This window comes from Dermacentor andersoni, chromosome 9, assembly GCF_023375885.2.
Source record: "Dermacentor andersoni chromosome 9, qqDerAnde1_hic_scaffold, whole genome shotgun sequence".
In the NCBI taxonomy this organism is placed as follows: domain Eukaryota; kingdom Metazoa; phylum Arthropoda; class Arachnida; order Ixodida; family Ixodidae; genus Dermacentor; species Dermacentor andersoni.
The window spans coordinates 35,453,130-35,466,176 of record NC_092822.1 but is presented as its reverse complement, the minus strand read 5'-3'; the positions used below and the strand labels follow the sequence as shown (position 1 = coordinate 35,466,176).

Sequence of the window (13,047 nt, the reverse complement as noted above, 5' to 3'; positions counted from 1 at the left end):
GATGAAAGAAAATGCAGATAGGTCAATCTTAAGGAATTTTCATAAAGAGCTCATGGAGCTCACGGACTAACATCTCTGTGCATTACTGCACGCGACATCTCTGTGCAGGTTTTTGACTGGAAGCAGGCATTAACCCCCGTATTCATAAATGCAACTTAACTTCAAGCTCATGCTTGACTTGATTTAAATGACGCCTGGCATTAACGCGCCCAAAGACGCTCACTGCGTTTCCTTCGGCGCGTTCACAATAAGCGTCACTTAGATCAAGTCAAGCATGGGCTTCAACTTAAGTTGCATTTCTGAATACGGGGGTAAGTGTCCAGGAGGGCATGGCCTCCAATGTATTACGGCTCAGACTACTTATAATGCAACCGTTTAGGGTGCAGGACCGGATGGAACGCTGTCTTTTCCAATTCCCATTTATCCTCCCATAGAACTCAACATATATGCATACCGTTTATAGTACAGCCGTCCAAGACAAATACCGGTTATAATGAGGTTGGTGGAAGATCCCGCAGACAAGAGAGGCAGCAAGCGCACTTTCGAGCGATGCACGCCGGCCGAGATGAAAACAATGAGGGCGACAGGGAGGAGGAGGAGGTGCGGCACGAGCAAACAAACAATAAACGCAGGGGGGGGGGGGGGGAATGTGGCTGCAACGTGCTGGTTCCACGGAGGTTGCCTAGGCAACAGAGAAACCTTTTGCTGCTCTGGGCACTTGTCAGCTGTGTGCGGTCCGCATCAAACACCTGCACACTGCCACTGTTTGGCTCTTCATTTTTGTGTGCGTAAAGTAAACGCAATCGCCAAGCAATTCTATTTTTTTTTTTTGACACAAACAGGAAGAGGAGGAGGGGGAGAGCTGCAAAAATATTTGAATTATCAAGCGGGTCGCAAAAAACTAATTTGGATGGTAAAATCAATTTGTTGTTTCTGACAACTCCAGCACTGTGGAAATATCGGCGGAGGCCGCGAGGGCATTTTGTGTTTGCCCGTCGCGATGCGTGCTGTCGCAAAGTGCCGATACTGCGCGAACTTTCCCCGTTATAACCAGTACGAGCACATCCCACTTTTTCTGTACACATTCGCAGTATTTCCTGGCTGGTTGCCTGCACACCCTGCTTCCTGCCTGCTGCGTGAAGCTTGTGTGCGTGATCTCGTGCCAGATTAACATGTATTAACGCGACAGTGTTAAGCGCCCCGTGTCGCAGAAAATCCGCAGCCAGCGTCCCACGTCCGGTGTCAATCGTCTTTTCGACAAAGATATTTTCAAAGCACACATACCCAACCACTCTTTTATCACCTAAGCTGCTCATACCTTGTCTTTCCTTCTTTACAAAGCTTTTCCTCAGAATTTTGAGAATGACAGCCCACAAACAAATGTCATGAAAAAAAAAAAGCACCGACAGCACTTACCTTTTATGTTACATCTTCTCAGACAGAAATATTAAAAGTGTGAAACAGTAACAGGAGATCGGCCCACACAAGAGGCCGTGTTTCTACCAGAAAGCTCGCCTTCATGGGTAGCGTTCCCCGCCAGCGTTTTTCCGTAAGCATTACGGGTACATAAGCTGCAGCTGCCGGAAAGTGTGAAAAGCGGTCGGGGATCTTGGAATGCTATCGCGTTCCACTCTTGAAGGCGAAGCTTAAGCGTCCTCCAAATTTCTGTCAACGGCTACGAACGTATCTCAAGGGCGAGCTTCCGTGACGGCATGCTGCCTCGACATTCCTACTGGCTAGCACCGTCTCGTTGGGAGTCGGCGGCCAAAGTTGCAGTCTGGTGCAGAGTCAACGAAATGCTTCGCTCCGGCTGCAGAGCACACGGAAAAGAATGGAAGAACCAGCTCGCTAACAAAAGTGAGGGTACGTTCCGGTCGTATGCTTCGATCCTCCGAGACATGTGGCTGCTGGGTCTACATGTTTTGCACATACCGCTCGTGCTGTTGAAAAATTTCTTTTTGGTTGTAGTGCGATACCGCTTGTAGCGGAGAAGTTCGGGACTCTGGTGACTTAAGAGATATAAGCAGGTCTGTGCTGAATGTATTTGCACAACAGTGTCATCGCTTCTGCCTGTCGTGCCGTCCATCTGTCGTCTTTTGCGATGACACTATGGCTTGTAGCACCTATGCTACGCAGGCTCAACCTTTTACAGTCAAACAAACGCAGTACCCACGTAGACTCTTGACTTGGCTAGTCCCATGGTCACCCCAACCTACAGCAACAACAAAACCCGATGCTGCTTGCCACAAAGGTGCGCCGGCCGACAAACGACATGCCTCCTTGGGCACTGTTGGGCGATTTAAACTGCGGAATAAATGTGCGCTTCCCAGTTGAAGCTTTCATTTTTTTTTTTTCCTTATATCGGTTCCCCATTGCCACAGCCCATACACTGAAAGCATAATCTATCCCTCCAGCAAAACGTGTCCCTCCTCCATAACAACACTGAGCAACTGTTGAGAAAAGAAATAACACCAATAGTACTAATAATGACCCAGCAAAGACGCCGAAAGAAAGACAGAAGCATGATCTATCCCTCCAGCAATACCCGTCTCCCCTCTATAACAACACTGAGCAACTGTTGAGAAATGAAATAACACTAATAGTACTAATAATGACACTGCTCCGAAAGAATTTCACTGCACTCACCATGTTGCTGCCTGAGTTGCTTCTTGGCCTCTTTTCGACGATTGTTGAACCAGTTGTTCACCACAGGCAGGCTCACTTTCTCCCGTTCAGTCAATGGACGCTCTACAAAAAAGTTACGAAATTCTGGTTTGGTTTATTAACACATTTCGGCACATAGGTAATATTACATACAGGGCGTGCCAACTGTCATGCACCAAGGTTCAAATATATGCAAATGCCACGCAGCTGGACAGAACCAAGGTAATATTGTTTGCCCTCACTCGGAGATACTGCGATGATTTTTCGCATTCCAATTTTGCCTGTATTCGCGGGCTTCCTTCACGTTCGGAAAAACAGTTTTACGTAGCACGTGTTGAGCAATAGAAAGCTGTATCGGGGGGTTTCTCATGTCGCTCTACAATTTTCGCGTTGAGACTTTTTAATCTAATTATAATGTTTGAGAAGTTGATTAACTAATCAAGACTAATTATGAAATTTGGCAGAACGTAAAAATAATCTCAGTATCCCCAAGCGACGGCAAACAACACTGCCTTGGTTCTGTCCAGATACATGGCATTTGAATATTTTTAAATCTTGGTAAATGATAGTTGTGATACCCTGTACATATGTACAGATCAGGCAGCCACTGCTAGTGAAAACACGGAGTCCATGGCATCACTCCGCAGAGTGGCCCACCACCGACGCCTCATTAAGTCTTGTGACACAGGCGCAATCAAAGAGATTGGCGAAAAGCTCGGGGCGTCGTCTGCTATGGTGAGTCGTCTGCCAAGGCTCCACAAGGCGCCTGTGGTGGTGCTTAGCAGAGCTCTGCCACGGTCTCTCATGTTCCTTCTAGCCGCGCCTGTACGTGTTGTAAATTATAAAGGAGGTCTCATAGCAAGACTGTCGGGGAACTTCCTCGTAAATGCGAAATTGGACGTCGACATAATGAAGTCGGATATAATGAAGCAAATTTAAAATGTTTCACAAGAACTTGAGTCTGGCCAGGGTGGTGTGTACTGCAAGTCATGTTGACCGCAAATAGAAGATGAAGACCGAGAAAGAAAAACACAAAACGACCGGAACAAACATGGTGCAACCCATGTCGTTGTTTTGTGTTTCTCCGTCTTCATCTTCATCTTTTATTAGCGGTCAACATGACATGCACTGAAATGTTTCTCACCAATGCACTTGGCATGTGACGAATACATGCTCCTACGAATACTGGACATATGATGAATCTATTTTTTGTGTCACATGCGATGTCATTACAAGGTTTGACTTTACAAACAAAATAAGGAAGAGTTAGCAACTAAACTTGAGCACCAAGATACAATGCACGCGCATTAAGTACAAATTAAAAAATGTGAAAACTAACACACGCGTAACTAAAACCATTACCAAAACTTAGATGGGCTACACGTATAAGAGAACCACAAAGGCACAAGTAAGTGCTTCAGGGCTGCCCCACAGTCTTGCGCATCCGGCGAAACAGCTCACCAGGTCGTTCGACGGCCTCATTGCACTCTTCGACAATCTGCTCGCGTGTCTGCGCATCCGGGTACGGGTCACGCTCGTAGTACCGCTCTAAAACGGCCAGGTGTGCCGACTTGAAGGTGAAGCGCTCCCGCTTGAGTGGAATCAAGTCGCCGGTCTCCGAGACCATCCGCTTTACGCCAGAGTTGGGGCACAGTTGTGCTGCAGGCAAGCAGGTGCGCCGTGAAGCCCAAATATCAACACCACATCATCATCATCGTCATTAACAACCTGGCCTACTTCAGGTCCACTGCGGGACAAAGGTGCATCGCCCAGCAATCTTCCATTACTCCTGTCTCGTGTTAACCAACTCCATCTCAAGTCTGCAAATCTCATCAAACAACCTAATTCTCTGCTGTCCTAATTTGGATTTCCCTCCCCTTGGTAGCCGTACTGCTACTTTAACAGACTGCCAGTTATCTCCTCTATGTATTAAGTGACCTTCCTAACTAAACTTCTTTTCTTTTCATTCCAACTAAAATATATCAGCTACCTGGCTTTGCTATCTAGCCTGTACTGCCATCATACACCTATCATTATACCTATTGCTATGCCCATTTCTTTCTGTTTCATGACTCATCAGACAGTCTTTCACTTCCCGGTATTCAACAAGCATCAGAGGGGGGGAGGGAGGAACTTTTTTACGCTGCGTGCATGTGTGAAAAATGCCAAGATCCGAGAATGTGACAATAATGAAACAATTATCTGATGAGTACTTGACAGACACCCACCTTATGCTCAGCTGACTCTGTTCGGCAAACTTTCGCAAGAAATACCAGAAACGTTTGTGGATGGCTCACAAGTTCCTATGCTGCTCACTGGACTTTAATCCACTTCTGACTGCACATCTTAGTAACTGCCTCCTACTATGAACTGTGGCCACTCTGCCAACTTATCATTATTCTTTGTTCTTCTCTTCACCGTTTAAAAGCATAGAGGTTTCCAGAGCAAATATGGAGCTTGTGTTAACGAGTTATCAGTCTCACATAATGCTAATGACGCTATTAGCATGGGTATTAACCGTCAAATGGCTAACGCCTGCACAATTCCAAGGAAACATCTGTTCTTAGAAACACACAGCAACCAACAAATGGTCCTTCCATACCTGTAATGGTTGTAAGTATATCTGCTAAAATGTGGCTGTGCATGGACATATGTGCCCGCATCAGCCCATAACTCTGCTTTGGACTTTGCTCAAAACTCAAACCTCTGATAACGGGGACAAGGACCCCAACGTTCAGACTCAAATGAGTTGGCCGAGTTCCTGGTTGGATTCCAGGTTGGATTCCCGCTTGGATTCCTTACAGGAAATGTGTGGGAACAAGTGCACTTTCTCACCAGAAAGTCTCTGCCTGCACCTACACTCACCCAGCTTCCAAGGGTTGTTCTTGCAGGTCAGGTACCACATGTAGAAAGTGTTTTTGGTGCGTTCCGACATGTCGGCGATGTCGCCACGGAAAAAGCGGCTCACATACGCCTGGCTGAGCTTGGTCATCTCTGCGATCATCGTCTGCTTGATGTTGTAGCGCATCACGAAGTTGCGGATCTCCGACAAGATGGCCGCCTCCCCTTTCCTACAACACAAAGGCCGCACAGCCGCGGTCAGACAAAAGCAGTGGCGGACGAAGACTTCGCCGCAGACGACACAAGAGCAGAAGACACGCGAGAAGATTGCATGAGGAAAGAAAAGACGATTGGAACTTATGGGATGTTCACACAAGGGTGTTTGGCCTTGGGCTGCAACCCCACTATTAAATCACGTTTGTCTGTCTGCACTGTACCAGTGATACAGTTTGCATGAACGAGTGGTATGCCATCTACAGTTCAGGCAGCATGCAACAGTAATTAGTGATTGAGTGCACATCTTGAAGCAATATAGTGCAGTAAGAGATGCTCCAGATTAAATTTGATCATACAGGCTTTTGATGCGAGCCCAAAGCTCAGTAAAAAACTATGCTTTCGTTGCGCCCCTATCAGAATTCCGCTGCCATGATAGATGTTGACCTTGCAACCTCGGACTCAGCATTTTAATGCCAATGAACCAGTGCAACAGGTAACTCCAGTGTTCCTTTAGGGTGACAATGATGAGGAACAGTAAAACAGTCTGCTATAGTAGAGTGTTAGTTCTAACCATGATTTGAATATTTGAGATTGCTGGTAACGAAAAAAATGAAGTCCAGACTTCCTTGAATTTCGCACCCACAATGCGACACGAATGATGTCGAGCTGACGTAACGAATTTCGGGGCAGTATTTTCCTACTCCCTCATACTTCTGGAAACATCCAAGCGTGAACACACCTATAAGGGAGAATGTGGGGAGGGGATGAGGGTTTCAGGAAGCAGACGACATTGTATGGCTGTTCTGACAATTCAGCAAGCAAAGAAGAACATCTATAGCAGCACAGGCAACGGGGCATGGAACAACTGAGAAAAAGGTTATTAGAGGTTGGATTGTGCAACATTTTGACGAGACATACAGAAGAGTTTACAAACACGCACTACAGAGCACTCTGTGGGGTGTGTTTCTCTTGTGTGTCTTGTAAAAATGTTGTGCAATCGAACCTCTAATATGCTATACCAACGTGGCCAGTCTTCAACCTTGAAAAAAGGTTGCTGCTGTCCCATATAACAATATAACTCGGTCTTCTCATGCAATACATCGAAACATGACTGTTAGACAAAAAATAGAAGTTAGTGAGACAGACTACTTTCAGAGCTCAGTTTCTGCATACATCGGTACCTTAGGGGAACTTTCTGTTTCTACGGACCGACCTGAGTATGCTACAGTGCATTAAGAAAGCCTTTTCAAACAGTCTTTGCATGACAGGAATGTCACGCAGAGAGACACGCCGTAGGGGCTGCCCACAGGAAAACTGTGGTAGTTTGTTGCTGCACAACAGTAAGCGTGAAACCATGATAACTAACAGACTTATCTCTCGACTGTGGCAACACTGTTTACAACTCACCTATGATAACCACTCAGTTGTGACAAGTTCATTTTCGACTACGATAAAACACTTTAGGCAGGCAAAATTCTCGGCTGTGGTAATACAGTTTCACACTAACACACTTTCACTAGTGATAACCCTCTGCTGAGACAACTTTTATCTCGACTACAGTAAAGCACCTTTAGCCTCACACACACTCTCAGCTGTGGTAACTCTTACATGTGAAGACATAGCTTTACACTAGCACAAGCTATCAGTCACAGGCTATCACGTGCTATCAGAGGCTTATCAGTCAACAAGGTTTCCAGGTTTTATCACAAGTATTCAGTCTAAGCAAGAACCACAACTTGGCTGTTGGCAGCTGCCATAGCACGTCTATGCATGCAGCACAAGTCATGTAGCAGTCTCTTCAACTACGCATACACTAAAGCTGTCCAAACGGAATGCTCTTTGTTACAAGAAGTATGTCAAGGCACCAGCCACTAAAGGGACACTAAAGCAACATTACAATAATAATAATAATGATTTCCATCTCTAACGTTAAAGAAGGGAAGCACCCATTCAAGCTAGATTGGTGGGCCACTCTTTCACATTTTCTTCTTTTAATTCAGGCTACACTGCTGAATTTCTCATTCAGATTCGAGCTACACTGGTGGCACGCACTTTATAGCATCTCCTTTGGACCCCAGGTTAGTCTGGTGGCTTGCTCTTTTGGACTTCTTTCTGATTCAGGCTAGACTTGACACCACGCTCTTTTCAGAAAAATGCCACACTGGAGGATTGGACCTCGGCTTGACTGATGGATGACACATTCAAGATGTGTGTGTGTGTGTTTTTTTTTAAATTAAGGATAGACTACTCGACTACTGCCAGAAACTGGCGAATCAGCCTGGTGGATTACTCTTGTGGATTTATTTTGGGGTTCAGACTAATAGTGGCGAACATACTCTTATTCACATTCCTGCAAAATTGATGGATTACTTTTCTGCATCTAAGCTAGACTGGAGGGATGCATTTTCAAATTCAGGATACACCAGTGGATTATTCTTCCAGATCATTTTCAGGTCTACGTTGTACTCGTTATGCATTCGCTTAGCATGACAGACTATTCTTCCAAATCCAGGCTAGAGAGGTGGATTCTGGCTTCTGTGGATTCTTTTGAATTCTGGCTAGACTGGCAAGTTACCATTTCAGCATCCTTTCTTTTTATATGGCTTATATGTGCGGAAGACAAAGATTAAGCTTACCTTCTTGAGTTTCACTCCCAAACCACTGAGATCACGGTGTTTGTGCAATGTCATCAATTTCACAGTAATTTCCCATAGTTGGGTCTTTCTTCTTATTATTATTTTTATTTTCATACACTAAAATGTCTATAAAAGAATCCAGCAGTAGCCTTTTTTTCACTTTTCAATGGCACGTTAAGTATAAAGTAAACCTTTCCTCGTTAACAAACGAACAACTTTAGAGTTCAGACAAAGCCAAACCACTAGTTTTATGCCATCTAACGAGTACTGTACTGCTGCTAGTGAGTCTTCAACAAAACCGAATCTCAGCTTACTTTACTTTTTTTGTTACAATATCAATGTTCTCCTTTGCATCCACTCCACAAAATCTTTTTACACTAAACACAGTTGTGAAAGATTAGCTATCACTTCTGCCAAAGTACGTCTTACCCCACAGTAATAATCAAAATCGGTTCAAAATTGGCACTGCCACATCGTGTACCGACACAGACTTTGATTCTGTGGTTCCGTTAATCCACAAGCAGTGCTTGCACGCACCTTACCGTCTCCATCACTGCTGTCGCCAACACCGTCACCCTTCAAGAGTACCGCCACCAATATCCTACGACTGCACTCCTCAGAGAAATGACTGTGGGCCGTTTGGAGAGTATGAGAGTGATTGAATGAATCAATGAACGGATGAATGAAAGGAGCTTGGCCATGTAATTCCACAACTTATGACATTACAAAGAAACGGCATGGTAATTTTACGGCAATTTTTTTCCTCCCCCCCCCCCCCCCTCTTCCACCACCGAACGTGCCAGCTTCCACTGCCAAAAGGGGTCACTTATTTGGTATTCCAGAAGAGCAATCAATCGCCTAACCTAGCTCCACTTGAAATTTTCTCGTCAGTCTCTATATATGTGGCACCTTGAGCAAAATGTTTAAAGATTAAACGAGGGCACTGGGGTGCCAGGAAATGTTTATAGGGTTTCGAACAACACAACGGTAGGATGCAGAAAGTGAGCTCCTCAGAACATTAAAGGCAGCTGCACTGTTCTTAAGGCACTAGGCGAAGCAAGCCTGCACTGCCAGAACTGCTAGGCATGACTCGCACGGCCATCATCTACCCTTGCCCGTCATTGTCACGGCATTGTCATCAGTCAGGAGAGAGCCTTTCCTTGCCCGTTTCTAGCAAAAAAGCAGGGGGGGGTTCAGTAGCATCAGCGATGTTAAGAGCCATTACAACGTTAAGTTGCCGCCAGTGTCCTGTTTTCGACAGGAACCCAGCGAGAAAACTGTCTCTCGTGACAGATAACGGTGACACGACAATGATGGGATGGGTTGGATGACGGCTGTGTGAACCAGGCCTTACTTAGCATCTTACAAGCCATTTGAGCCTTTTGGAATGCCTTGCAGCCCTCTCGTGTACGTGTCAACACCTACGCACGCTCTGAAAGCAAATTCAGGATCCCTAGTTATGCCTCGGTAAGAACTCAAATGAGGATTCACTGTGGAATTGAATTGATGAAGGTTACTGGGGATTGTTTTTAATGTCAATGGAGGCTTGCCCATATTGACAAAGCAGAGGGAACATTTGGATATTTAGGCTAATCTCAAGTTTGAACGTCAAGTGGAGGGTGGCCAAAAACCTTTTATGTATGAGAAAAGAAGGGATTTTACTAGATATAGAGTTGCAGAAACGCATTGGTAAATAAATGACCAAGCAATGCGAGTTCGTGAGTTGTACTGTGTTGATACATATGTGGTGCTATCGCATCAACTGTCCTAATATTGAGTTCTGATTATTGGAGTTCGAGGAAACTTGAAAAGCTGCCTGTCGTTGCAATGGATCCCTTTAAAATATCACAAGGCGGCTTTCTCGAGCTTAAATGAAAATTTTACTACGATGATGGATGCCGTAGGGACTTCCTAGCTACACTCAGTGATGTCGGGTGTGTTGTCTCAGAAACTCTTCGACATCAATCTCTCACCGCAATCACGGTCCATGCCACAATGAGGCACTGGGCTGCTCAGCAATTCTATTGAATAAAAGTTGGTCCACACAGTGTGACAAACTGATAAGCTCGAATACTGGGTATGCCTGTCCTTTCAGTTACATGGAAATGCAGGTAGAGAGGCTGCAAACATTTTCGCTTGTTCAAATGAGGACTGGACTTTGGACCTGTCACGGGGGCAGCGAAAGCGAGCAGAGAGCTGTGTCCAGCAACGCCATGCATAGCCACAGAATGAAGGCCCAGACTAAGCAGAGACAGAGAAGGTAGGGTGATGGATTGAATAAATCTTACGGTGGGAGGAGTGGGTACGCTGACCTTTTCAGCTCGTCGATATCCCCCGATTCCTCCTGGAGGAATTCATGGGGGTTCATAAGGTACTGCATGGGAACCACACCCGCTGGGTACATGTTTGACGAGGCTCCGCCACTGCCGCCATAGCCTCCGTGATCCTCGTTGCCCTGGGGTGACGCATTGGCCGAGATCGGGATGATGGTCAGCTCACTGGGCAGCTTCGCGCTGCTGCTCGCGGCTGTCGTCGTCGGCGGGGAGGCCACGCTCTCGCCGTTGTGCGGGCCGCAGTCCCCAGTGGCCGAGTCGTTTGACGAGGCATTCTGCAACTGGTGCAGAGCAGGGCACTGTCACCAGGTGTGCGGTGCACGACCAACAGTGCATGTAAATGTACAATGGTGCAAAGACTTGACACAGTGGAACAAACACTTTCTGAATGTTACCCTCAGTGTGCCACAAATGGCTGGCTTAGTTGGCGGAAGCAGATACGGTATGTGCACACTCCGGCAATTTGCTCACCGGGAGCATTAGCGAGAAGCGAATCAAGTCTCAGGTTGGCAAATACGAATCACCTGCTTCTCACATTCACTTTGTGGGTATGAGACTTCAAACAATCAGCCATCTCATGATCATAAGACTTGATTGAGCATAAGAAGCAAGTTCAGCATATATGCGAAGGTGAATTCTGTGTTTGGAACAAGCTGGCAGCAGCAGCGATGTCAAAGACAAATGTGGCACACCCACCTGTGGCGGCTCCCTACTGGCCATGAAGCTCCTGGCTGCCGCCGAAGAAGACAGCAGCCCATTGTGTCCCCCTGATCCTCCTCCTGCTCCCCCATGCGAGTCGCCACCCCCCGCCCCCTCCCCCACCTCCTCCGTAGTTGGACCGCCCGCGCGGCATCAGCGCGGGCATCACGGGACATGGTGCCGCGCTGCCCAACTCCATGTCGAGCCGATCCAGCTGCTCAAAGGCCATCATCACCTGCATCCCCGCAAAATGAAAAAAGAAAGTCAGGGTTGGGACTGCCGTAACTGTGCTTTTGAGTCAATCCGGCTGCTTAAGGGTCACTGCCACCTGCACTCCAAAAAGGCCAAAAAAAGCAAAGGCTTGTTATAACTGTGCTGTTGGGTCAATCCAGCTGCTCAAAGGTTATCTTCATTTGCACTCCCACAAGGCCAAAAAAGAAAGGCAAAGTTAAGATTCTAATGACTGTGCTAAGCAGAAAACAAAACAAAACACGGAAATGAAGAAGCACAGACACACACAACCATAAACCAACAACTGCGAATTCACACAGGAGATTGTCAAAGATGGGGGGAAAAAAAAGAAGTTAGACATGGAGACTCAAATTAAGATGAACCAAAAGGGACCTCCAATATTTGTCCACTTTATTACGAGTTGAGCTTTACAGATGAGCACATATTTTTGAGAAATTTAACAAAGGCCTCAAAACTCCCATGCTTATCAAGATTATACACACACAGCACCAGCATGAAAGCTGTGCAATGGGCTTCTGCCCCGTGTATTGTATCGATCATGTTAAGCAAGACGCATGGTATGATTCTGCAAGTGATCCACTGCAACACAAATCACATAAACAACTGCATGCAACAAGTTTCTGTCAGGTTCCAACAAGATCCAACAGTCAGAAAAGCTATCTTTGAGAGTTATTACACATGGTATTGGATGCCGTGCCACAACTGCCATCAGACACACGAGATGATCTTGTGCGCAATCTGATGCACCACCTGTCGTACCAACAAGCATCCAACAGATGACACCACGTTCTGACAGGTTCCAACATTCAGAGCATCCATCCTTCAGACTTGCTTCCCACTGTGTCGGACACTAAGTCAATGCAACTTGTAGTGTGCAGTGCTTAGCCACGAGTTACGCCAAGCTTTGATGAAGGGTGAGCCCACCCACCTGATCCCGGGTGATGCCCGAGGCCCGAAGCCTGCGGATCAGCTCTATCTGTTCAATGGTGAACAGGATGCCCGCCATCCTGCTCCGCTTTCCCGCCACTGCGGCTTCTTCTGCTCCCACTGCTGCCGACACCAACCAATGCCTGTGCCTCGTCCCCGGATCCTGACCCTACAAGGCATCCTGCACCAAAGGACAGGAAGGTGCCACAACCATTGTAGTAATGCAGTGCCAAGACCTTGGTCAAGATAGATAGAAAGAAACAAAGGAACCCAACAGCAGACAAGTTCCTGGTATGGAAACATGGCCGGCACAAGCACTCCTAACTATGAAGTCTGCAATGACATAGATGGCATGTGAAACTGGACAACACACATGCACGTATATTCTACTTCTTCTGTGCACTTATACTCTGCTTCCTACTTAATAGTTGATGCTGCAGAAGCTGTGGAAGTACCTGCCACAGTTGCTTAGTATGGTG

The 13,047-nt window shown here is 46.4% G+C and overlaps 1 protein-coding gene and 1 long non-coding RNA gene across 2 annotated transcripts in view; both read right to left on the bottom strand.

The window, feature by feature from the left end:
• The window catches only part of LOC126527623 (uncharacterized), a 35,549-nt gene extending 24,078 nt beyond the window's left edge, over positions 1-11,471 (bottom strand). Inside the window, exons 1-5 of the mRNA XM_055068883.1 lie at positions 11,387-11,471; positions 10,670-10,971; positions 5,530-5,735; positions 4,126-4,323; positions 2,647-2,748 (exon numbers count right to left, since the gene is read on the bottom strand). Of these exons, the coding sequence (XP_054924858.1) occupies positions 2,647-2,748; positions 4,126-4,323; positions 5,530-5,735; positions 10,670-10,971; positions 11,387-11,410 (832 nt within the window). The 5' untranslated portion in view covers positions 11,411-11,471. The remainder of the gene's footprint in view (positions 1-2,646; positions 2,749-4,125; positions 4,324-5,529; positions 5,736-10,669; positions 10,972-11,386) is intronic.
• A 59-nt stretch (positions 11,472-11,530) lies between these two features.
• Positions 11,531-13,047, bottom strand: part of LOC129383887 (uncharacterized) — a 161,484-nt gene continuing 159,967 nt past the window's right edge. The window contains exons 4-5 of the long non-coding RNA XR_008611713.2: positions 12,570-12,749; positions 11,531-11,624 (exon numbers count right to left, since the gene is read on the bottom strand). This is a non-coding gene — a long non-coding RNA (uncharacterized lncRNA). The remainder of the gene's footprint in view (positions 11,625-12,569; positions 12,750-13,047) is intronic.